Below are 24,805 nucleotides of genomic sequence, written 5' to 3'. Positions count from 1 at the left end.
GAGGTGACAGCAGCCAGCCGGACCCCCTCTGCCCTTACCTTGCAGCCCTCTCAGACTTGGCAATGCTGTCAGATACTGCTCTGTTTGACCTATACTGGGGAATTTTACCTGCAGCTTCTCCATGTGGGCAATAGCTTCCTTTTTCTTTCAGAAGACGCCATCTTTTCCAACTTGCTATGAAAATGGAGGCAATGTGGATAGTGGGAATGAGATCAATGAATACTATGAATGATCTGGGCTTTAACTGGGGATTTCTATTATGATGTGAAATTTGCTTTAGAATTTGCACGTTCATTTGAAGATGATCATTTAAAATACTTGTTAAAAGAGTAAATGGTGACAACCCATATATCTGTGCTATAAACCTTTGCACAAGAGGAGAATGAACAAACATCCAGGTAAATAGGAGACCAGATTATACGAAACAAAAACCGCATCGGTGGGGATGCCCTTGCCAATGGACATATGTTTGTGTCTTCTTTCTGGTTAGCCCCCTCCAGCCCAGGGCCCTGCTAGGTCAGCCTTTGAGGTGATAAGGTAAGTATACTCAACCTTGCATTGTTGCCGCATTGTCAGGCTGAGTCCCGTTCTCCATTTCTCTCTCTGGTACGGCAGCATCTGAAAGATGTGACATTTGAGATTAATGCACTCTTCTTTGGCTTTCCTGGTTTGTACTTGGATCCCAGACAGAACCCTGGAAGATGGGCTGGCTTTGAGAGTTTGGGGGAAAGAAGATTGGGAGCCACACATTCTAGGTGGTTCCTGAAATGGCCCTGTAGTGTCAACTTTCTTTTGAATTCTCTGCCTTTTGCTTCAGTCCCTAGAGATTATTTATATGGCATTAGTCTGTCAATAAAAATCCCCCTTAAGACTGGTGCCTTCTCTTGACTGCAGAATGAGGAGAAGATGCAAGAAAACACATCTAGACTCTACCATGCACCCGCCTGGTTCTAATAAACTTCAGTGGGCCCAGAAGGTGGGGGAGGGAAGGATGCTTGGGATTTTTAAAATCTAAGGTAAGATAACGTGGGACTAATTTTTGCGGTCCTTTCAAATGCAAGGAGCTGCCAGCCTCTCGTTTGGTTTATATTGTGAAATGTTTCATGTGGGAACAGCCAGCAAAAAGGAATTGGGGTGCTGTGGTTGTACTCAGAAAGGCAAGCTTCTCTGTACTGAATAGCTTCAAACAGACAGCTTGTTTGGGGATTTCTGGGACTACAGTGCTCTCCCAGATGAATGGGTACAGAGTGTAATTTGAATCCATGGTACTCACAATGCTGCTGAAACATTTGCTTCCCATTTTAAATAGTGTACTTTAGAACTAGAGTGGAGCCCACTGAAAGGTAAACTGTGAATGTTTCCAGGCACCAAAGCACCTCAGAATTGTATGCACAGGGCCCATGTGACAAGGACGCACACAACACTCAGCCCTTACCTGGTTAGAAGCTTGCCTTCCTTTTTCTAAGGCAGATGAAGGCCCAGCCCTGGTGGCTCCTGCTAGGATGCTGTACTGCACATACATGGGGTTCTAAATGCCCTTTATTACTTGCTTGTTTTACATTTCCTACATTTCTCACTGCATGGCCCATGCTATGGCTGCCCTTGTTGTATGTACTCCTGTAGCCCAAGAAATTTGTCCTTGGTGATCTAGTCTTGTTTCAGCAATGATGGGTGTGACAGCCCATTGAGTTCATTGGTGCACTGGTGAAAAGAGCAATTAACTCTAGGGTGCCTGCATTACTCTGGGGCCTGTTCCCCACCTGGAACTGTGAGCACAAGACAAGAGCACTGAACCTATTCTCTGTGTGTTTCCTCCACATGCAGATAGTGGGTATGTGTGTACATAGAAACATGTCTGCTTATCACACAATCACAGATTTGGGTCCAGACTTCTTCCACCGATAGAGACAGGGATCTGCAGATTAACTCATATGTAACTTGAAGCCTTGGACTGAGAGCTCAGTGACGTGCCCAGCGTCACCCAGCAAGCAGGTGTCAGAGGCCGGGCTTGACCCCCCCCCCAGGTCTTTGTGACTCTAAAGCTCTCCCCACTATGCAATACTGCTTCTACTGTCTACCCACACTCTTGCATGCACATCACTCTATGCCTGTGTTGTTATGCACATGAAGAATATGAAAAGCCTTTGAAATGAAGAGGTGCTGGGCGACTCTTCTGGCTTGAAGACTGAAAAAGGATGCAAGGTTAAGATTGGGCCATAGGAACCCATTTGTAATGGATTATGGTACAGTTCCACCCCAGGAATGATCCCTAAGCAGCCAGACAGGGAACATCCAGGGGCCTAAATGGGCTCCAGGACCTTATAGATTGAGTAGTTCAAACTCCTCATTTTACAGATGAGACAACTGAGGCCCAGAGAATTTAAGGGACTTGCCCAAGGTCACAGAGATAACTAGTGGCAGTGGCAGGATTAGAACTCAGGTCCTATAACACCAAGGTCAGTAGCAAAGTTCAGTGCTTTTGGCATTTGGCCACGTTGCCCACCCCCTTTAACTAACCATCACCTGCATTTCCTCTTATTTCAGGCTATTTGAATCTCTCTAGAATTCAGTTTGTTTTCCATGGATTTAATTCTCGACCTAAAACACTTGGCATCCAGGCAATGACTGTACTCTTAGATTCTGTTTGGAAAGTGAGGCTCTGCCCAGGGTACCTGAGAGTGCTATTGGCAAGGCATCTCGGTTCCGGTGCTCGAGACTTGCTCAAACACAACTTACTACCCCCAGCAGCCTGAACCCATTGGCACCTGTGGAGGCTTGCTTCAGAGCTTGCTCCACTTGCTCACGGCGCTTGGACTCAAATTCCAGGGCCTCCTGCAGTTTTCTCTTGGCCTTCTTCTCCTTCTTCAGGCGCTTCTGAATAGTGGCTGGAATACACAAAGGGAAAAGCTTGGTAAAGGCTTCGTAAAGACTTGGCTACCGAGGGGCCGAGTAGGAGCTATTCTGAGGGACTGAGATCCATGAAGATGAAGCCTATTGTTAGAATGCTTTGGGACTCAATAGGCAGCTCTGCCAATGTGTAAACACTGTCAATGACTGGCCAGAAGATCTCATAAGTGGCCGAGGTGTGAGGAGTCAAGGGCTGTTTGCCATTTCTTTGAGGGGCAGCCCGTGTTTTATCTGCAAGAATGTCACTAATAAGCAGTATGGATATTTCTGAGAGCAGAACTGCCAGAAACTCTGTCCAGCATTGCAATCAAACTCAAACAGCAGTAGATCCCCTCTAGGCTTCGGAATGACTTAGAAGACCACAAGTGGACACCATCTATCTTGTACTGTGTTTTGATTTACTTTGTTAAACAGTCTCCAATTACATCTTAATCTGGTTCTCCCGGCACTCTAGAGTTTTACAGTCACACAGCTGCTAGTTAGATACCTCTGGGACAGAGGACTCTGAAACAAGCTACAAGCACAGAGGGATAGCTGGATTGCTCAGTGGATAGAGCTCTAGGCCCAATATCAAAAAGATCCGAGTTCAAATATGGCCTCGGACACTGGCTGTGTGACCCTAGGCAAGTCACTTAATGTCTATTTGCCTAGGAATACCACGGGAAAAGGAAATAGAAAACCACTCCAGTATCTTTGCCAAAAAAAAAAAAAAAAACAACAAAAAAAACCCACCAACCCAAACCCAACAACAAATGGGGTTAAAAAGAGTCAGACATGAATGAATAGCAACTACGTGAGAACAAAACCCAAGTTTCTCATTTTTTGAGTTAGGGAGGAAAATAGAGAATATATCTTAAAGCTAAGTCAACCTACAGCCTGCAGGAATTGTCACATGCAATTTATTGGCCCCCACTACTATTTCAGTTTGGTGCTAAAGCCCAGAGTCCCAGGGCTGGTGAGTTCAGCCAGGATCCAAACCAAGGCCTTCCTCTCTCTAAGCCCACCATGCTGTTTCCTTACAAAAGCATGGCATCCTCTATCCACATTGTGTATACACTGTGGATGCTGATGTGATTGATGAGGCACCAGAGTGGCCTGAGTGGAAGGCAAGACCTGGGATCTGGGACAAATGATGGCAGCCTCTCTGGGACTTTGATGGGCATGGGGACTAGAGGGTGACCCAAAAGGTTCTTCCCAGTGCTAACATTCTGTAATTCTCTCCTGCAATATTTATATCAAGAGAAAACAAACTGGCACCAATGAGAATTTTAAGTGTTATCTAGTTGATTCCAGTGTTTATTCTTTCGAGTGATTTTCACTGATTCGAACAAATTTGATCAGTTTGGGGAAAGGGAACTCCTATCATGAAAACTCTCTCCATATAAATTGGCAACTCATTTATTACTTAGTGTTGCCCTGGGACACTGACTGATTCTTAACCTGCCCATAGGCACATGACCAGTATGTGTCAAAGGCGGGACTTGTCAAATTCTGGACCTGCCTTCCCAAATTCAAGGTCAGCCTTCTGTCCAATTCACTTTGCTGCCATTCTAATTCCCCTATCAGAGGTGAATTTTAAGTTGGTCCAGCCAGATAAAAACTCAGAAGTCCAAGGCAGTAAAGAACAAATTTCCTGGAAAAAAATCACAAGACCATTTGATTTCCATCATGTTCAGTAGGAGGAAAGATACTGCTGTCTTTAAAATTAGTTGATGGAATTGGTCTTCTAACATTATTTCAAAAAATATCCTTCCATTATGTGCAAAGGGCTTTAAAAGAATGCTTGCCCTGTGATCCAGCCATACCACTGCTGTGTTTGTGCCCCAAAGAGATAATAAGAAAAAAACTTGTACAAAAATATTTATAGCTGCGCTCTTTGTGGTGGCAAAAAACTGGAAAATGAGGGGGTGTCCATTGATTAGGGAATGACAAAGTGTGGTATCTGTTGGTGATGGAATACTATTGTACTGAAAGGAATGATGAACTGGAGGAATTCCATGTGAACTGGAAAGACCTCCAAGAACTGATGCAGAGTGAAAGGAGCAGAACCAGGAGAACGTTGTACACAGAGACCGATACACTGTGGTAAAATTGAATGTAATGGACTTCTGTACTAGCAGCAATGCAATGACCCAGGACAATCCAGAGGAACTTAGGAGAAAGAATGCTGTCCACATCTAGTGAAAGAATGCATTAGAAAAATATGTGATTGATCACATAGTGCGATAGGGATATGACTGGGGCTTTGAAGTTAAAGGATCGCTCTACTGTAGATATGCGTAACACGGAAATAGATTTTGAACAATGATACATGTATAACGCAGTGGAACTGCTTGTTGGATTTGGGGGTGGATCATGAATCATGTAACCATGGAAAAATATTCTAAATAAAAAAGGGAAAAAAATAACCTTCCAGTAAACCTTGTAACATTCCCAATTTCACCAGTTATTTATACGCATCTTTTCTAGTGTTTTAATTTAGTTCATTCTCCCGGAAATTTTGGTCCAAGGAAAAATCCTGGTTCAAATAGTTTTCCTAGTTATGACTCCTCTAAGTTCTATGATTGAAAATACTTTTAAATTGAGACCAGAGCTCCCAGGGAGGTCACATGGTTTAGTGAACAGAATGCTAAATTGGATGTCAGGAGGACTTCTGACATTCATTGGCTATATGAACATGGACAAATCTCTTCATCCCTCTGGAGTTCAGTTTCCTGGTTAACCTACCACATGGGGCTGTTGGGAGGTTCCCATGAGATGATGGAAGTGGCTTGGTATACTTAATTTAAAAAAATTTTTTTAAACCCTTAACTTCTGTGTATTGTCTCATAGGTGGAAGAGTGGTAAGGGTGGGCAACGGGGGTCAAGTGACTTGCCCAGGGTCACACAGCTGGGAAGTGTCTGAGGCCGGATTTGAGCCTAGGACCTCCTGTCTCTAGGCCTCACTCTCAATCCACGGAGCTACCGAGCTGCCCCTTGGTATACTTTAAAGCAGTGATTCTCAAACTTTTTTGGCCTACCGCACCCTTTCCAGAAAAAAAGTATTACTTAGCACCCCCTTACAGTTATTTACCGCCCCCAAATGCTCCCGTGGCCATCACCGCTCTCCTGGATCGCTGCAGCACCCACCAGGGGGCGGTGGTGCCCACTTCAGGAATCACTGCTTTAAAGTATCACTTCAATGTCTTTTGTTATTGATAGGTTGATAATCAATAGAAATTAATGGTTTTAAAGCAGCTAGTTGGTACAGCAGATAGAGTTCCTGCCCTGGAATCAGGAAGATCTGAGTTCAAATCCAGCCTCAATCACTGTGTGACCCTGGGCAAATCATTCAACCTGAGTTTCCTCATCTGGAAAATGGGGATAATAACAGTACCTACTTCCCAAGGTTGTCATGCAGCTCAAATGAGATACTAATTGTAGAGTGCTTAGCATAGTGCTTGGTACATTGTAAGCCCTATAGAACTGTTAACTATTATGAGTAAAACATGTATTTTAAGAAACTATGTTAATAATATAGACTTTCACTGTTACATTACACTAACTAAATTTTTACTGGGCCCTCACAGCTGCAGGGCAATCCTTTTATTCTTCCCCTAATGATTCCTTATCTCATTCCCCACAAAAGCTATTCAAAACTTTTCTTCTCAAGGTTCCCATATCTCTTCCTTCCCCCCTTCTCTTCATCTCAAAATCCTTTGAGATTGCATCCCCACTGCACCTTCTTTATTCTAGTCTCTAACAAATGAGGCAGCCCTTCCATTGCCAAGGCCAATCCTTCTATTCTATAGGGATCCCTATCTCAGCACTTCCTATCTTCTTTAATTATCCCTTTTTTCCAGATGGTTCACTTTCTCCCTATCAACTGGTTCATTTTCTCTTGCTTTCAGATGCGCCCAGGTCTCACCCATCCTTGGCAGACCAAGAGGAAGAAGACATCCAAATGCATGGAAAAGGCTGTTAACACACCACCTCTTCACTCTTCTCCCACTATATTCTTCAACCTTTTGTTATCTGGCTTCTGGCCTCTTCACCTCTGGACATAAGTCGTTACCAATGATTTCTTAATTGTCTAATATGACCATCAGTCCCCATCCTTCTTTGCTACGTTAGGCGCTGGGAACATGGCGAGTCATTCTAAGTCCTCCCACACAGCTCAGCAGTTGTCAACTCCTGTCTTTTTCTCCTTCCACATCTCTTGCTTCTCCTCCTTCTCTCTATCTGCAACCCACCCGCCCCACTTAGCTCAAAACTTCATTACTCTTCCCTGAACTACTGCAGTGGTCCCCAAACTGATCTCCCCGTCTCAAGTCTTACCCCATTCTACTCTATCCTTTTTTGTCACCTCACCCCGGCTTCTCACTCAGTGAGCCCCAGTAGCTGCCTGATTGCTCCTGGGTTAAAATACCAACTTCTCTGTTTAATTCAGAAGGTCCTTTGCAAGTTGGCCTCGGTCTATCTTTTCCGCTTCACTGGACATCCCCCCGCCATCCTTATTGGTATTCTTATCCTCTTCCATATACACATGTGTAGAGATGTACTTTTGTCTCCTCCCTTAGAGTGGAAACTCTTTGTTATCACCCCCAGCACAGTGCTTGGCACATACAGGCACTTGAATGATGGAGCACCATTTAGAGTCTCATAGCTGATGACCACCCAATCTTTCTATAGCTGCTGGAACAGCCCACAGGGACCTCCTGCCACAAATGATTCATAACATTTTCCAGTTTAATTCATGTGTTTCCATACGACCCAGGGAGAGAACTCGCATTAGCCTATAGGCTAGAAAGCACAGAATCCACCACAATTGGATACGTTCAGTGGAAAGACTACTGGATTGAGCCGAATGAGTCCCAGCTTCAAATTGTAGCCACTTAATACCTGTGGGCCTTTTGCCAGGTCTGTGATCCTACAGTTCATTTCCATTTCTTAAACATAGTCATACCTTGGGTTGACAGGCTTATTAAGATACCTTGCGCCCCATTCTACATTTAACTTTGTGGAAGCCATTCCTCAGCATTGGAAGAGAAGCTCCCCCCTCCTTAATTCTTCAAGGAAGACTACCTTTTCTTTCTTTACTGCTTCGGATTCCTGTTGGGGTGAGAATTATAATTGAATCACTAAAATGCCAGGATTGTTTTTGTAAATCAAAACTTTGTACCGTCGAATTGACAGGAGTTTATTATTTTATTATTAATAAATTGATTTATTCAAAAAGAGGAAAAACCTGAGCTCTTTCCATGTGATACTGACTGACATGAGGAATGGCTATTTGATTTCACTGGAAGAAAAGGTTCCGGTATGAATGTTTAATAGCTAGGATCGGTTACCCAAGTGGTTTGAAAGGTTGCGTCTTTAGATGAACACAGACAATGCGAAATGAGGAGCAGATACCATTATCCGAATACCTCTAGTGAATAAGCACGCTAGTGCAGAGAGAGGAGAGGCCAGGACCTGAACTCTCCCGATTCCCTGGCTGCTCTTGTCCCTCTACCTTCCCCTCCTGTTTCTAGCCATCGTAAGAGGGCAGAACTCCATGGGAGCTAGCACGGGCCAGGCCGAGGAAGGGAACAGCATCTTCCTAACTCCTGAAGCTGGGGAGGTTAGTTGTGAACGATGGGGAGAGAAAAGAGGGGAACAGAAACTGAGAGCACTTCTCTCTTCCCCTCTACATACACGCATCTGTGATTTCACCAGCGTGGGGAGCTCCTAGTGTGAAAACTCCCTCCCTGGAACTAGCACTTTAGACTCACAGATTTTGATCTGGAAAGGAACCTGAAGGTCATCTAGCCCAGTCTCATTTTATATGTGGAAACTGAGGCCTAGGCAGGTTAAGCCAACTGCCCAACGTCCTACAAATAGTAAGAAGCAGAGTGGGATCTGAACCTGTCTTCTGGGCCTTGAATCTAGCATTCTTTCCCCCATGCCAAGGTGTTATACTGGCCCAAGGGGCTACAGCTAATATGTGTCAGAGGCACTCCCGGATGCTGATTCTCTAGGCCTGGTCAGAACCTGCGCTGCCCTGCAATTCTGACACTAGGGAAGGAAACAAGCCTTTACCCATATCGTAATATGGACGACTGAGACCTAAGAACTTTACCAAAATGAAAATGATTAACACATGCATGTTGGCCTTTAAACTTTGCAAACTGCTTTCCTTGAAGGGATCTTGCCAGGCAGGTAGGATAGAGGAGGAACTTGGACCTCTAGGGCTTAAGGTACTTATCCAGAGTCACAAAGCCAGCAAGGATATAAAAGAACATTGTCATGAGTTCCCCACCCTTTCAAAGATCCTCATTTTCATGATGAGAAAATGACCCAAGCTTGATTTTATTTAATTTTTTTAACCCCTTACCTTGGTTCTAAGGTAGAAGAGTGGTAAGGGTAGGCAATGGGGGTCAAGTGACTTGCCCAGGGTCACCCAGCTGGGAAGTGTCTGAGGCCACATTTGAACCTAGGACCTCCCGTCTCTAGGAATGGCTCTCAATCCACTGAGCTACCCAGCTGCCCCCTCCAAGCTTGATTTTAACCAATGGATGAAATAAAGGGCAATGAACTTAGTCAGAGGCCTGGATTCAAATTCCACCTTGAGTGCCACAGCCATCCTTGTACCAGGCTGCTCTCACTCTGGCCATCTTCCTCATCTCTTTCATATGTTGTGTTTCTCCCTTTACACATAAGCTTCTGGTAGGCAAGGACTCGCTTACTTGCGTCTATTTAGCTTGAGAAAGGTTTTAGCCATCTATCTTGAACAAGTCCCTCGCCCTCTTGGGGCCTCAGTTTTCTCATCTGTGTAAGGAGGAGCTTAGACTACATGACCTTCCTTCCCACTCTAAATCTATGATCCTAAATCTCTCCGAATCATAGCTACCTACATGGCAGCTAGTGGTAGGCCAGACTGGCTGGCTTAGGAGGAGGACAATAAGTTTGGGGAAACTTTTTCATGAGAAACCAACCAATAGAAACGAAACTGAACGGGTGCCTCAGAGTAGCTGTAACCAACGCTTGGTGCATCAGGTAAGAGGAAAACTTCTTGGAATACTGATACGTACCCACTAAAGGCAGGGACGTAGCTTTCATTCGTCAGCAAGTGCTCATTTGTTTGACTGTGCCAATCTCGATACCCTACTCTGCATGCCAAATGACGGAAAGCCACTAATTGTCTCAAATTGTAGAAAAATGATTTAGCCTTTGCTTTCTCTAGTCTTTACTGAATTAGCCAAGATAAGAAGGTTTAGTATTCCTTGAATTCAATGATTAAATTTCCATTTTGAAGAGGAATAATGCTTCCAACCTCAAGGGGAAAAGTCTTCCCAAGAGCAGCCTACACGGGCAGCGGAGAAGTCAATAAGCAGGATGGCACTTGCTTGCAAACCCAATTGGACAAGCCCCCTGACAAAGGACATGGCATCTCTGATAGTCAGGGGATGCCCCCCCTGCCACCTGCCTGTCCCATAATTGCTGCCATTCACATAGCATGCTAAGGTTGACCAAGTGCATTATGCATTTTCTTTCCTCTGGCCTCACAACAAGGTGAGAGAGGTGGTTACAGGTATTATTCTTCCCATTTTGCAAATGAGAAAATTGAGGCTTAGAGTTTAAGTGGTCACCGAGGTCATATTTGTTAGAGGAAGGATCTGAATTTGTTACTTGAGCATCATCGGTCATTTGTTTTTCTTTGCAGGGAGGCAGCAGGGAAGAGCTGGTCCTTCCACTGGTGCAGGCTGGCAGCAGCTGTCTGTAACTACCTCAGTGTCTTTGAAAGCTGTCCTAGGCACTAAAGTCAAGTGAGCCTGTCAAAGGTAAGATGTGAACCCGGATTTTCCCGCCTCTAAGGACCTAGCACACCAACAGGCTGGGGAAAAGCCTCCTGAGTTATCCAGGTCACCACTTTGGCCGTCACTACAGGCTCAGTCCTAGGCCTCTCTCTCTCAGTGTCCACAGATCTCTTGGCCTTTTCTTGCCCTCTGCCTCAGTTCTCCCTTCTCTTGATGTTGGTTTCTGGTAGTTTCAAAGTACCAGCGAGGGCACGTCCCTTACTGTCACATGGCCTTGAAGCCAAGCCAAGGTACTGGACTCACCCCGGCTCTGCAGCTCCACAGCAAGCTGCCTCTCCAGGGTCTCTCTCAGCTCCCTCTCCCTGAAGAGTTCCATCCTCAGTTCCTTCTTCTCTTGCTGCATCTGCTTCTCCTGGATGCGGGCATTGTCAAGAGCCACTTTCAGAAGGCCCTGCGGGGAAAGACAAAAGCACTTGACGTCTCCTAGGCGATTAAATATCTGCAATAGGGAACCATCTAAAAAGCAGCATTATTGGGATTGGAAAATTCACTTAGGAAGCCCATCCTCTGTTTTATTTTGATTTTTTTAGCCCTTACCTTCCATCTTAGAATCAATTCTGTGTATTGGTTCTGAGGCAGAGGAATGGTAAAGGGCTACGTGATGCTCAAGTGTTCAGAGAAAACCTATTTTGTAGTAGATAGCGCCTGGGAGTTTGTTGGCAAGCGTGCTGGAGCAAGATGCACTCATGTAAAAAAACGCTAACTTCTCAGCTCCAGAAATGGCAGAGTGTTTTCAAAGGCTGCTTTTCATCTCCTCGTTCCGCTCCATCCTAAAGGCAGGAGGAGCAACTCGGGCCCTAAGCCTCGCTATTGATGGAAATGAAGCAATTATAGCTTTACACAAGCTATGATCAAATGTAATTTATTTGAAAAATCTATGAGTGGGAGGAATTTACATAAAATGTTCTCAGATAAAAATTTTGTGCTTCATTGTTTTAAAATGATAAAAATAACTTGCCAAGTTTGCGCAGTTCATCTTTGATAAATGAAATAAGCAGTCAAATTCGGGATTCTTGATGTTGTCTAAAATGTCACAAAGAATGACAACGAGCATTTGATAATTATTATGTTACACCGACTTTTGTCTAGCAAAATAATTACCTGAATGTTGGTCAGAAGCGTTTCCACAGAAGAAAGGCTATCAGCAAAAATGAATGGGGAGGAGAACCCAGCAGGCATGGCTTGACCAGCCAGTTGAGCCTTCTCTAGGCCTGGTTTCATCATCGGCATGGCCATCTGCACTTCTTCTGTAAAACCAAAGAATTTCACACTTAAGAGACAAGGAATACCATGCACCAAAGCAATCACTCATTAGCAGTTGCCAAAAGACTCAAGTTTTCAATAGTCTACAATTTGCAGAATTCATCTAGTCCATCCCCCTGCCTCTAGTGCTCCCTAAGTCATCTGAAATGCTGAAGAACTAAGATGCCTAGAACTCACGTGTCACAAAAGAGAGACAAGAGAACATGTGAGTAGGATAAATTTGTCCACTTTGAGCAGCCGTATCATCCCCAAAGGATACTGTTAGTATAAGAGTATGAATTACTTGGAATTCAAAGAAATATATTTAGGAACTAAAAATATCAACTATAATGAAGGAATCGACTGTCTAAGCCCCTTTCTCTTTAATTTCTCTTCTCTCCCACTCACAGTGCTCCAAAGGGATTCTCTCAAGGGAACTGTTCTGGTCCATAGTAGTATCAGCCTTGCCTAGAGTAGAAAAGGGGGTGGTGGCAGAATGCGACCGATTTATATCGCTTTAGAGCCAACTCTTTCCAGCCAAATTGGCTGTTGTCATTTGCTATGTAGAAAGTGGGACATTTCTCTTGGGAAACCACCACTCTGTGTTGTGTTTACCAAACAGGCACATTGTGAGCTTCCTTCTGAGACTCACTCAATAGAACCCTTTACAGAAAATCACTACATAACCAACCTAGCAAACACAGCACAAAAACAACAGCCATTGGGGTTCACCTGGCTGAGGATCATACCTTCAGTCATTCAACAAGCATTTTTATTAAGCAACTACTGAGTGTCGAGCATTGTGTTGGACGTTGGGGAAACCAAGCTTCCAAAGGCCACAGTTCCTGACCATGAAAAGTTTATACTCGATTGAAAGAAGTAATGTGTACCCAGAAAGATAAATACAAAGTAATCTTCAGGCAGAGGTACTAGCTACCACCAACTTCGGTGATCAGGTCTGGGCTTGGTAGGAGGGAGGCGGACAGTTCTAGTAAACTTTGAAGAAAGCTAGGATTCTAATGTCTGATAGTGAGCAAAGTTTTTCCATTCCAGACAGTGTGGGGGGGGCAGCCTGTGCAAAGATACAGAGGTGGGAGATGGCATGGAATGTTGGAGAACAGCAAGTCACCCAGTTTGGGTGTAATGTATTGTGATTAGGGGAATAACCTACAATCAACCTAGAAGATAAAGATGGGGAACCACATTGAGAAGAGCTTTAGATGCCAAATGGGAAGCTTTGATTTTTAATTTATAGAGGCAATAAAATAGGGATCCACTGGAGCTTCTTGAGCAGGGGAACAATACAACTCTCCAATTTTATAGTCTCCTCAGAAATAGGGAGTGACTAATGCCAAGTCTACAAACATAGTGGCAGAACCTAAATTTGAATCCAAGTCCCATGACTATGTATCCATTGCAGTATATGAGTCAACAATTGAAATGACAGCAGCTAGAGTGAACAAATAGAAGGGAAGATGGACCGTGCCTTAAAGTCTAGGAATGACAGGTACTTGGCTGGGGCAAGAGGGTCACAAACAAGTGTCAGTCACATGAGATGCCGGGTGTTTTGCAAATCAAACAAAGAGGCTTTCAACTGAAAAGGAAGGGTGAGAGTAACTACTGACAGAGCCACCAAGTCAGATACCACAGAGAGGAGCTACAACAGGCTAAGAATAGCAGCAGAGACACTGAGAACAGTACGGTACAAGGGCAAGGGCACTGGTCTGCAGTCAGAGGATCTGGGATCAAATTCTGTCTCTAATGCTTATAACTTGTGATTTTAGGCAATTAGAGTTCTATTAGAAAACGAAGAATGGCAGAAACGTGTTTTCATAAAGAATGGGTTGGTGGGGGGGGGGGCAAATCTAAGAGGTAGAGGGCCTACTGCTTCGGAGTGGACGAGGGTGATGCCAAGAAGTAGAGACAGAGAAAAATCAATATTACTCGATTCCAACTTTGCTTTTGTAGGAAAAAAGATGAGGAGACATGGACAAGACAGTGTGGTTTTCAATGTCACCTTGAAAAGATGTCCCTGGAAGAGTGCCTGTGCTTCAGTTTGTGTTTTGTAACATATTTATCAATGGCTTGGGTGAAGACCTGTTTGTCCAATTTGGAGATGATGACGTAAACTGGGGAGGGTAGCATTCTGGATGGCAGAATCAGCAAGTGGAACAGATCTTCACAGACTAGGCCACTGGGCTGATTCTAAGATGAAATATAATAGATATGGAATATCTTGTGCTCAGGTTAAAAAACCCCAACTTTGCAAGTAAATGATGAGGGAGATACGGACAGGGTGGACTAGATGGCCCCCTCCAGTTCCGCGCCTCTCTGAACGTAGGTTGGACTGGTGGCAAAGTCTGATAGGGCCTCTGATGGAACGTCTTCCAGCTTGTTGGCTAGCCTAGAGCAACCCAGTTTCCATGAGATGTGAGAAGGAGACTTTTCCCTCACATTATTCCTGGCTCATTTAGGGACTCACGGTCTGTCGTTCCGCTGAACCTCATTTTTCAAATCCAAGAGTCTACATGTGTAGTGAAGAGTCTTGAACCCCACTGATTTCTCAGTCATCCTGTTACTCTGAGTCCTTCCATGGGAAACACTGGCAAATCACTGCGGCAACTTTCAGTGAAATGAGCTAATGGTGGAACGTTTGCTCCCAATAAATGTCCCTTCATGTAGGGCCTTTCATACCTCAGTGTTCCTCAAACCTAGAGGATACCAACTACCAATAGATGCAATTTCCCATTGGTCAGGGAATATGAATTCTCTGAGTCTCCAATATGCAGAAGACTCAAGCATCCGGGGCACAGTGCCTGAGGATTCAATGTAATGCAGCCACCCTAAGGCAGGAGATGAGGAGCACCTTCATAGCAACTGTCTATACTAACATTCGAAATGAACATATTGCCTGTAGATGCCCTCTTAGTCCCTAAAGTTTCATTTGTCACCCACCCTACCATTAGAAGGCTGCACTTAATTAGTAAGCCCTTTCCTTTCTCTTTCTTCCTTTGGTTGGGGGCAGAAGGGGAAGGCAAGTCCAGAGGGAATCAGCTATCAGTCTTGACTCTTGGAGCCCAATTAAAATGCAGAATCACAACATCTGTAATACTATCTTCTCTTACACACACAGTCGCCTAAGGCATGTCTTGGGTGGCCACTATTATGTTTCTCAAAAACATTTCCTGATAAGAATCCCCAGCCCCACTTGGTCCTTTCTTTGTATTGTTTGAAGTCTCTGTGTAGATGGTGAAGATGGTGAAGATGGTATAGATGGTATTGGGCCCAACTTCACCCCGAGAGTACATTAAGGGGATGGAATGTCTTTGTTTACTAATAACGGCAGTTGGTGCCATCCCCTTAGGGATTAATTCACCATCTGATAGGACAGTTGTGATGTCATCCCAAAGATCTCTTTTTAAGAAACTTGGAACAGGGACTTCCTGCCGATTCAGAGACAATAGGACGTTCCCCAAATGAGATACTCCTTTATATAGAGGCAGCCTTCTAAAAAGGAAGAGACCACTGACGGGGATGCACGTTCCTCGGACATGGGCATCAGTGACGAGGGGCTGAGCGAGGCCCGACTTTAAAAACCAAGGCAGCCTTTAGGCAAGCACGGCCTAAAACAGTGTGCATAAAACACAACTCTAAGTACATGAAAATAGCTAGAAATATCTTCTCTTTGGAGATGAAAGCAATGCTATGAAATTGGCCGAAAGGAAAATTGGTATTGACTGTGAAGACAGGTTGCACGGTCTCTGGTTTGTAATGTTGCTGTACAGTAGATTGAAGTTTCAAAATAGTATTACTCTTCTTTAAAGAGATAGACACAGCTAAATTAGGTGCTGCTTGCTGCAGTAAGGATCAAATGCAAAAAGAATCATATTTCATCAGACCTAGTCAACACCAGGAAAATAAATAGAAATATAAGAGGTCTGCAGGCAATGATTCATTTTGATAATCTGGCCCACGAGAGACACATCGAGACAGCACACAGATCTAAGCTTCTACCGAAAGACAAATAGGACACAGAGGGTGGGAATTGGGATGACAGTATAGCAGAGGTCACATCGATTTTCAGCAGCAGTTTTCACACAGATGAGATAACCCTGGACTCTATTTGGCCCATTGTTCATACCCTACCTGTCCCACAAGCAATAAATTTCCTAGTCCCAGAAAAAGGGCAGTAAAGAAGAAGGATTCTACTTATGACTTCTTATGATTAAGTTTTTTGTGCTACCCAAACATGGTCTGTGGACCAAGGTCACATTGCATGTTAAGGTCTGTAATAGCTGAAAACTAGCAGAAGCATATTATGTTTTAGCGTCTACGACTGGAAGCTGTCAAACCATCCATCACTTTTTTTCTGATTGAAATCACATACTGCAAAGATGAATGATAAATGCATTAGAAATCTATTTCAATCTGGTAATAGGTCTTCACATCTGAATGGCACCTACATCTTGTCCGCATTCTGAATAAGCGAACCGCTAGGCAGGAATTTATTAGCTAGTCCCAGACCCCCTCTAATTGGCAAAGCAATTAAAGCCAGGCAAGTCCCAGCCACAGAGACTGGTCGTTAAAAAGGACCATCTCTTTGCAGTCAAAGGAGAAAGGCTTTTGATTGAGCATTTTGATGTAAAAGGCCGCTGCTCAAAATTTCCCCCCTAGAACCTTTGCCGCACATCCAGCACAATAGAATAAACAAGAAATAAAGACAGGACAGCCACTGTCTAGCCAAGGACACGAACAACCTTTCCATTTAGTGAAGCAAGGTGAGGGCTGCTTTTATTGAGCCTGTTTGTTAAACCTGCCATACTTGGTAACAGCACTTGGGAATTCAGTTAGAGGACAGTCTATTTTCATTTCTTGCTTGGGGCCCAGATAAGAGACGTAAAGGTGGACAAGAGTTATATTTGTAAAGAGGAAAAAAATCAAGGCTAAATGCCCAGGATGCCCTGAAAATTACTCTCAAGGCTGCTGGAAATCTGGCAAGGTGTGGCTCTCATTCTCTCCCAGAAGATGACAATGTAGCCACCAGCCAAAGCTTCTGTAGTACTCCACAAGAAAACAACTGAGATCCTCATATCGAAGTTATATTTGAAATACATATGGCCTGGGGGGACTGCCTGCCTTTGGATCTGTCATTAGCATCATCTCCAACAACAGAAAGATGCCTCCCGGAGGCCAGGAATGAATTCGAGTTTCCCTAAATGGCCAGCCCGACTGCACTACCAAGCCACCAGTGAGGCTCTCATCCCTGGGTATCGCCTTTCTGCCAGCTCATGATACTCCTGCCTCCTTCCCACAAGGTGGTAGTGGAGGTGAGGACAGTTTGTCTCCTTCTAATATGACGGTACCTACAGTGGGCCTGCATTTAACTCAGTGTCTTCTCTGGCCCCAGCACTGGCCTGTGGAGTTGGGGGTGATATATGGGATCTGTGCTTATGGACTTTACAATCTAGTTGAGATCACCCTTATGCATAACACATGGAGGCTACATAAAATGCTATATGATTGAGGGTAAAATTGAGTGTTGTAGGCTCATGAGTGTTGTAAAGGAGCTCAGGGAAGCCTGCAGTGGTCTTCTAATTCACTCGTTCAACCACCTGTCAATCAATCATCTTTTTTTTTCTAAAGCTGGTACTAGGTATTGTGACAGATATCAGGATGTAAGAGACTTGGGCACTTCCCACAAGGAGATAACAGGCTAGAACTGTGTTGGTGAACCTATGGCACATGTGCCAGAGCATGCTTGAGCAGGCTGCTCCCCTCCCATTTCACATGTACCTGAGGACATTTCTCCCATCACCAGCCCCTCTACCCAGCAGCCCAATGGGAGCACTTCCTCCCTCCCCTGTCTGGGGTAAGGGGGCGGCTCACATGTGGCGTAAGGGTTGCAGTTTGGGTACTTGGTCTCTAAGGTCTCTAAAAGGTTTGTCATCACTGTTCTAGGAAAAATGTCCACTATAGGCTACATGGCACTGTGTGAGATTTATGGAAAACAGATCCTTAAAAGGCTGATAAAACCCACAATATTTTAGATCAGCGATGGGCAATCTATTCCCTGCGGGCCAGATTCAGGCTGTATTTTGCCCATCACTGCCTTAAGCAATTCCCTAATCACTGCATCTGGATGTGGGGCCCATCACTGTTTTAGATAATATCATAGCAATTCCAGGAACCATATATGGTCTCTACCCAATGCTCTGTTCTTAATTTTTAAAAAAGGGGGCTATGCCTATATTAAGAGTGCAGAGAGGGCCGAGAAAGAGGAATGAACCACAGATTACTAGAGCAAAACAACTGTATGCACACACTTAACTGCTTTTCAGTAGTAAAGAAGGGAAGGAAAACAACTTTTAAAAATAGCCCAATAAAATCTGTTTGAAATGTGGAGTAAAGGCCCAATTAAATGGAACCTTGAATTAACTGATTCCCACCACCCTTTTAAGAGGGATTCTAATCAGAAGACAATAAACTCATGGCAAGGATTTAAATTCAAAAAGCAATTTCCAAGGTGTGTCCTGGGGTTAGTACATTTTGGGCCCTCTCTCTGTAGTGTTTCTACAGTGAGAGTCCCTACAAAGCCCTCAGTCTTAGGAAGAAAAACTACTTCTATTTCGGTGGAACCCCTTTCTTCGTCCAGGACTGATGATCACTTAGAACAGTGGTTCCCGAACTTTTTTGGCCTCCCACCCCCTTTCCAGAAAAAATATTACTTAGCCCCCTGGAAATTAATTTTTTTTATTTTAATAGCAATTAATAGGAAAGATAAATGCACCTGTGGCCATCACCGCCTCCCTGAATCACTGCAGCCCCCACTAGGGGGTGGTGGTACCCACTTTGGGAATCACTGACTTAGAGGGACCTGACATACTCTGCAGGCTGATCAAAAGGAGGGCAAAGGCTGATAGATGCATAATGTGCCAATGGTGTCAGTTTCCAGAAAAAGCCAAAGTCTCCAAGTTTATTAAGGAGAGACAGAGAGAGAAGTCACATGAACTTGCCCTGAGAGCCTGAAGGAAACATTTGGAATAGAAGCTCCATTGCAGCATTTTCTTGGTGACTGACTCTCTCTGGTTACTTCTAAGAGAAAGTTAGAAGTATGGGGCCCAGGGGAGCATAAGATAAGAATGGTCTGAAGATGGTATATCTAGATTGATCGATCGATCTATCTACCTATCTATCTATCCATCCATCCATCCATCTATCTACCTATCTACCTACCTATATCTATCTATCTATCTATCTATCTATCTATCTATCTATCTATCTATCTATCTATCTATCTATCCATCTATCCATCTATCCATCTATCCATCTATCTATCCATCCATCCATCTATCTATCTATCTATCTGGATTTGATGATAGAGGAACCAGGGAAGGGAGGCTTAAAGCCCCATGAATCTCTATTTTAGGACAAATGAAAGTGGGAAATGCGCTGCTTCTGAATCAGTAATTGGACTCTCACAGCTGAAAGAATTTGGATGCCCTGAAAAATAGCTGGCTTTGGCCTTACTAGGGAGCCAGTAATCAGTTCAGTGGCAGCACCTGGAAAGGTGAGCTGTGCCAGGAGGTGGGCACCCCTTTGCTAGTATCAGGACAAGGGCCCTCTCCTCCAAACCTGGCACAAATCCGTTGCAGAAATTTGCTTCTCTGACCTTGTGCTTCAGGTACCAACGCTCAAGTCACAGATGGTTTTCTCTTAATTACCATGTCTGAATTGAGAGCTGATGAATATTGAGGGGGGGGTAGATAACTGATTAATCCCACACCCCAGATCTAGTCCAGAGGTTTCTTAAAGATGATTTATATTGTTTGTTGTTAGAGCAGTCTTTGAAATTAATTTTTTAAAAACAATCCTTAATTGTTATCTAAAGGTGTCCAGGAAAATGCAGGCGCTTTAAGCAGATAGTGTACAATTCATGAGCTTGCCACACTGCACAGCACCAACCCCACTCCCTTGTGGGTTTGATCTACACACTCTGAAAATCAATTTATTTTTGCACTGAAGAATGGAACCATCTAGTCAGGCAACAAAGCAAGACATGAGAGAACCATGTGAACACGAAGAAGCAGGTGGAGGAAAACAAGATCCCTTTTTCTAGGGGAAAAAGCACTGGGAGCAGTTATTGAGCAAAGGTGGCGGTCTGTCCTTAGAGCTATTACTGGGAGCTAGCTAGTGGAAGGAGGGAGAGACAGAACATGATGGGGGCACTGAGAAAATTCAGCAAGAAACTGCAAGGCTTAGCTGTGTGTGTGTGTGTGTGTGTGTGTGTGTGTGTGTGTGTGTGTGTGTGTGTGTGTGCACGCGTGCGCATGCTTGGGAGCAGGGTACAGGCTTGGGGAACATCTAGTGTAGAAACAAACCCTGTTACGTGTGAGAACCAGCAACTCCTCTAACATACATTTTAGATAATCAACTGGGACAATGTTAAGTGACCTGTCCAAGGTCATCCTGGCTAGCCTGTGTCAGGGACTGGTCCTGAAGCTCCTATACTACATTATTTCTCATGATCTTAGGATGATGAGGCATAGCAGAGCTCTTCGAGGGGGCGGGGGGACTGAGAAGTCCTCATCACAGTGCCTTTGTAAATTCCAAAGAGCCCCAAATGTTCTACCTGATTCTTTGACAGTCTTCTTTAAAACCATTCAGATGGGAAGGTACGTAGTACAACGGAAAGAGGCCTGACTGGAGTCAGAGGCCCTTGGTTCAAATCTAGGATTTGCACCTTTCTACTTGTGTCTCTACCCCAACTTGGGCCTCATTTTTTCACCTGTAAAATGAGAAGGTTGGATTCACTGGCCTCTGCGGTTTGCTCCTCTAGCTCTGTGAATAAATGACTCTACAGGAGTTTGTACATGGTCTCATTTTCCCCAATATGGAGGTTGGTACTTCTCCCCCCCAAACTGGCTGAGGCTTTATTGAGGAAGTAGGCATCTCTGAACACCCCTCAATCCCACAACCTTCACCACATGCACAAAGGCTATTTTTAGATGCTGCCTATTGCCGTGAGAGCTTCTGCCATCTGGCAAGCAAGCTCACTTTGTGTGCAACAGAAACCTCCGAAGCTACAACCCAGGGGGAGCCAACAAGCCCAACACACGTTCATGTCCTGCTTTTATTTCATGCTCAGAACTGAGTCTTGCTCATCATCTTCCTGGCTCCTCTTCTCTCCTGCTCTCATTTCATTTTAAACTCTTGTCATTTCATATTCATCTCAAACCTCATGATCTTGGTCAAAGAGAATTATTGAGCACCCAGGTGTGTACTGCACCACCACACGAAGGACAGTGACTGTCCAGTGAGGCTCCATGGCTGAGCAGAGAGATGGCCTTGGCTTCCTTCCACAATGCTGGCCTTACAAGAAGGCCCTTTCGATGGCCACACTTCCCAACTCTTTCTTTCTGTATTAGAAAGCGAGCTCTGAGGACAGCGCTCTGCAGAATGTGGTCATAGAGAGCTGCCCGGGATGTTCGAGAGGTTAAGGCATTGGCCCAGAGTCCCCCAGCCAATATGGAGGTATTGAGCCTCAGTGGTAGGACCTGAACCCAGGTATATTGATTGACATCAAGGCTGGCTCTCTCCACTATGCTGTTCTGCACCACATATGACCGAGTTATTGGAATTCACTGAGCGCCAAACATAAAACTGACTTCAGGTAGAGTTGGCTTCCACCCTCGTGGGATACATAGTTCTACATTTCCCACTTCTGGATTTTTCCCTACCGTTTTTTTGAGTATCTGTATCTATGCTCTTTTTCTACTTCCCTTCATCACTTAGTCCTTCTCTGGCACCTCTATGGCGCTGCCCCCAAATCAGAAGCTTTTCTGCAGAAATTCATCCCCACGATGGACTTGAGAGGCCATCTTCCTAGCAACTCTAATGGACAGGTAGAAGAATGCTACAATAGCTGCCTTACAGTGAGCCTCAGCTTCGTGAAAGGCTAGGCCAAGAGCTAATTATTCAGGTTTTAGCCAGCCTGTGTGGTATGGTAGAAAGAGGAGCAGATTTAGATTCGGAGGACATGGGTTTGAATCCTGATTGTCCCATACCACGCATGTGACACTGGGTAACTCACTTGTACCCTCTTCATCTGTAAAGTGCAGGGCCAGGATGAGCTGACCTAGGCAATCTCTGCACCCCTCACCCCCTTCTTATCACTGTCCCTACAAGGCTAGTTTGTTCACTGAATGAACGGCAACTGAACAAGAAGCATCACCTGGATACTCCGGGCAAAATTCTAACCCAATTCTAGTCCTCTGAGCGGATAACACCTCTCAGGCCTTCCAAAGATTGGGAGCACATACAAAGGGCTTTCCTTTTCTGGACTTGGACATTAAGTACAACTGAATAAAATCAGTTTGGCTACGGTTTCCTCCTTTGCTCGAGCTGCATAAATATATCCCATGTCACCCGGTAAGGCCAAACAGCAAAGAAACAACAGAGATGGTAATCTCTTCAGATGTAAAACAGCCCTGATAAAATCGAGGTGGGGAATAGTCGGGAACGAATTACTCAGGTTTACTTTAATGAAATGGTGCCCTGAATGCAGCCTTACTCTTGGGATACTGCCATTCCCACTGGTGCTTAGAGAGCACAGTCTTGCAAAATAGTATAGCCCGCTCAAATGGCAAGATCTCTTTTTGCAATGGAGTGTTTGTGCCCCAGCAGATACAAGGAGTGTAGAGAATGCATCCAGGGAACCATAAAACTAGTGGGAAACATATTTCTCCGCGGTATTTTAGTACTTTGAAAAATTCAATCACTGGCCCCCCAAAATGATGTTGTAAATACCAGAGAAGTCTTATAAAGCAACAGCTTCCCACAGTAGCTGCGAACTGCTGATGTGAAGAGATGGAATGATCTTCTCTTCCAAAGCTTAAAAGTTCACCTTTTAATTTTGTCCTCAAATTATAAACGTTCCCAGAGAGAAAACCGGTGCCCCGGCCGGTTTATTGAGCTTTGTGAAGAATATCACAAGCCAAACTCGGGACTAGAAGCCTTTCCCAAAAGGCAATGGAAGATGCATAGCAATGTTAGCATGGATTTAAGACGTCTCGACAGTTTGTGGTATGGATGTCTAGAGCCCATCACAGAAAATAAGGGTTTACAAAATGTCAATATGGAGTGTATGCCGGGATTGAAATAAGGGCTACTTGACCAAATCTTCATCATCAAGTTAAGAATCATCACGTGCTTATTCCTTAATAACTACTTTGCATCAGGTACTGGAGATACAAAGAAAAGACAAGAATAATCTGGGCTCTCTACACTGTCAAGTATTTCTTGTGCGGCACAGTGCTTCTTTCACTGGTAATTCACCCAAATGGCTTCCTCTGGTGCTTCTGGTACATGTACCAGTCTGTCTGGTTCCTGAATTTGCTCTCTTGAATAAAGCAGCTTTTCTTTTTTTTTTAACCCTTAACTTCTGTGTATTGGCTCCTAGGTGGAAGAGTGGTAAGGGTGGGCAATGGGGGTCAAGTGACTTGCCCAGGGTCACACAGCTGGGAAGTGTCTGAGGCCGGATTTGAACCCAGGACCTCCCGTCTCTAGGCCTGACTCTCAATCCACTGAGCTACCCAGCTGTCTCCTAAAGCATCTCCTCTTAATACAAAAAAGCTACTCTGAGATGCTCCTTCCCTTTCAACTGTCTTGTTCTCTTTGAATAAGGTGTGCCTTTCTAGAGCCATATTCTGCTCAGGGATTTCAATGCATCGTTTCTCAGTCATACCTACAAGATCAAATTATAATTCTTGGCCTAAGATCTCTGGTTCATTTAGCAATTCTTAGTCCTATTTGGTGTGTTTGTATGTTACTATCTAAGGCTGTGGAGCTAATTCTTGGTTCCTTTCTTGGACTTCATTTCATGTCTTACTGCTCCCTTTTTCCTGAATTGTAGGGATTCTCCACCGAAATGAGATTTAGTATGTGAGTAGATAGATAGATGGGTATATGTACGTGTGTGTATATATACATACCCCATTTTTTCTCTTCCACCTCAGTGGTCTTTCTCAGTTTAAAGTTCTCATGAACAGAATTTCAAGATTCCAGGGAAATACAAATGTTCACCCATTCCTTGTTAGGGTGCACCCCATCCTTGGCCAATCTGCCTGCCTCCAGTCCCTTGTTGTTCTAATCCTTCCTGTATACTGTCATGGAATCACAGAAGCTCACAATTGGAAGGGACCTCAGGGGTCATCTAATCCCACATATACTTGAGCAAGAGGCCCCTCTTGAGCATATTCAACAGTCAGTTGAACCTTTGCTCAAAGACCTCCAAGAAATGGGAGTTCCCTCCCTCCCTCCCAAGGCAGTCCATTCCACTTCTGGCTAGCTCTAATTGTTAGATGCTTCTACTTTCATTGGGCCAAAATGTGCTTTCTTCTGGTTCTGCCCTCTTAGAACCAAGCAGAACTAGTCTAATTTTTCCCCAAAGAATAGTCTTTCAAATTATGAAAAACTACTTCCCTGCACTACATTTCTTCTTTTCTTCAGGTTAAACAACTACCATATTTGTCATGAAGTGAATCTTCCCTCCACACAGCTTTAATTCTATTACTCCTTTCCACAAAAGCCTTTTAAGTCCCCTTCTTGTCTACAGTCCATCTTCCTTAACTTGACATTTAAGGTGATCTACTACTTAGGCCCAACACAACCTCATCTTCTTCTCTATCAAAAACCTGTTTTTCTTTCATGGCCCAGTTCAGCAAAGCCTTCTTTTTGACTCTGAAGAAACCTCCCACTCCTCTGAACTCTTGCATCACTTCTTGTCTGTCCCATTCATTTAGCCCTGAATCTCATGCTAC

The 24,805-nt window shown here is 44.3% G+C and overlaps 1 protein-coding gene across 1 annotated transcript in view; it reads right to left on the bottom strand.

The window, feature by feature from the left end:
- Positions 1-547: 547 nt before the first annotated feature.
- The window catches only part of DACH2 (dachshund family transcription factor 2), a 409,931-nt gene continuing 385,673 nt past the window's right edge, over positions 548-24,805 (bottom strand). Inside the window, 5 exon segments of the mRNA XM_044682815.1 lie at positions 548-618; positions 1,679-1,766; positions 2,737-2,885; positions 10,989-11,136; positions 11,847-11,992. Coding sequence (XP_044538750.1) covers positions 548-618; positions 1,679-1,766; positions 2,737-2,885; positions 10,989-11,136; positions 11,847-11,992 — 602 coding nt within the window.

The sequence above is a fragment of the Gracilinanus agilis genome, chromosome X, assembly GCF_016433145.1.
Source record: "Gracilinanus agilis isolate LMUSP501 chromosome X, AgileGrace, whole genome shotgun sequence".
Taxonomy (NCBI): domain Eukaryota; kingdom Metazoa; phylum Chordata; class Mammalia; order Didelphimorphia; family Didelphidae; genus Gracilinanus; species Gracilinanus agilis.
This window is presented reverse-complemented; position numbering and strand designations above follow the sequence as displayed.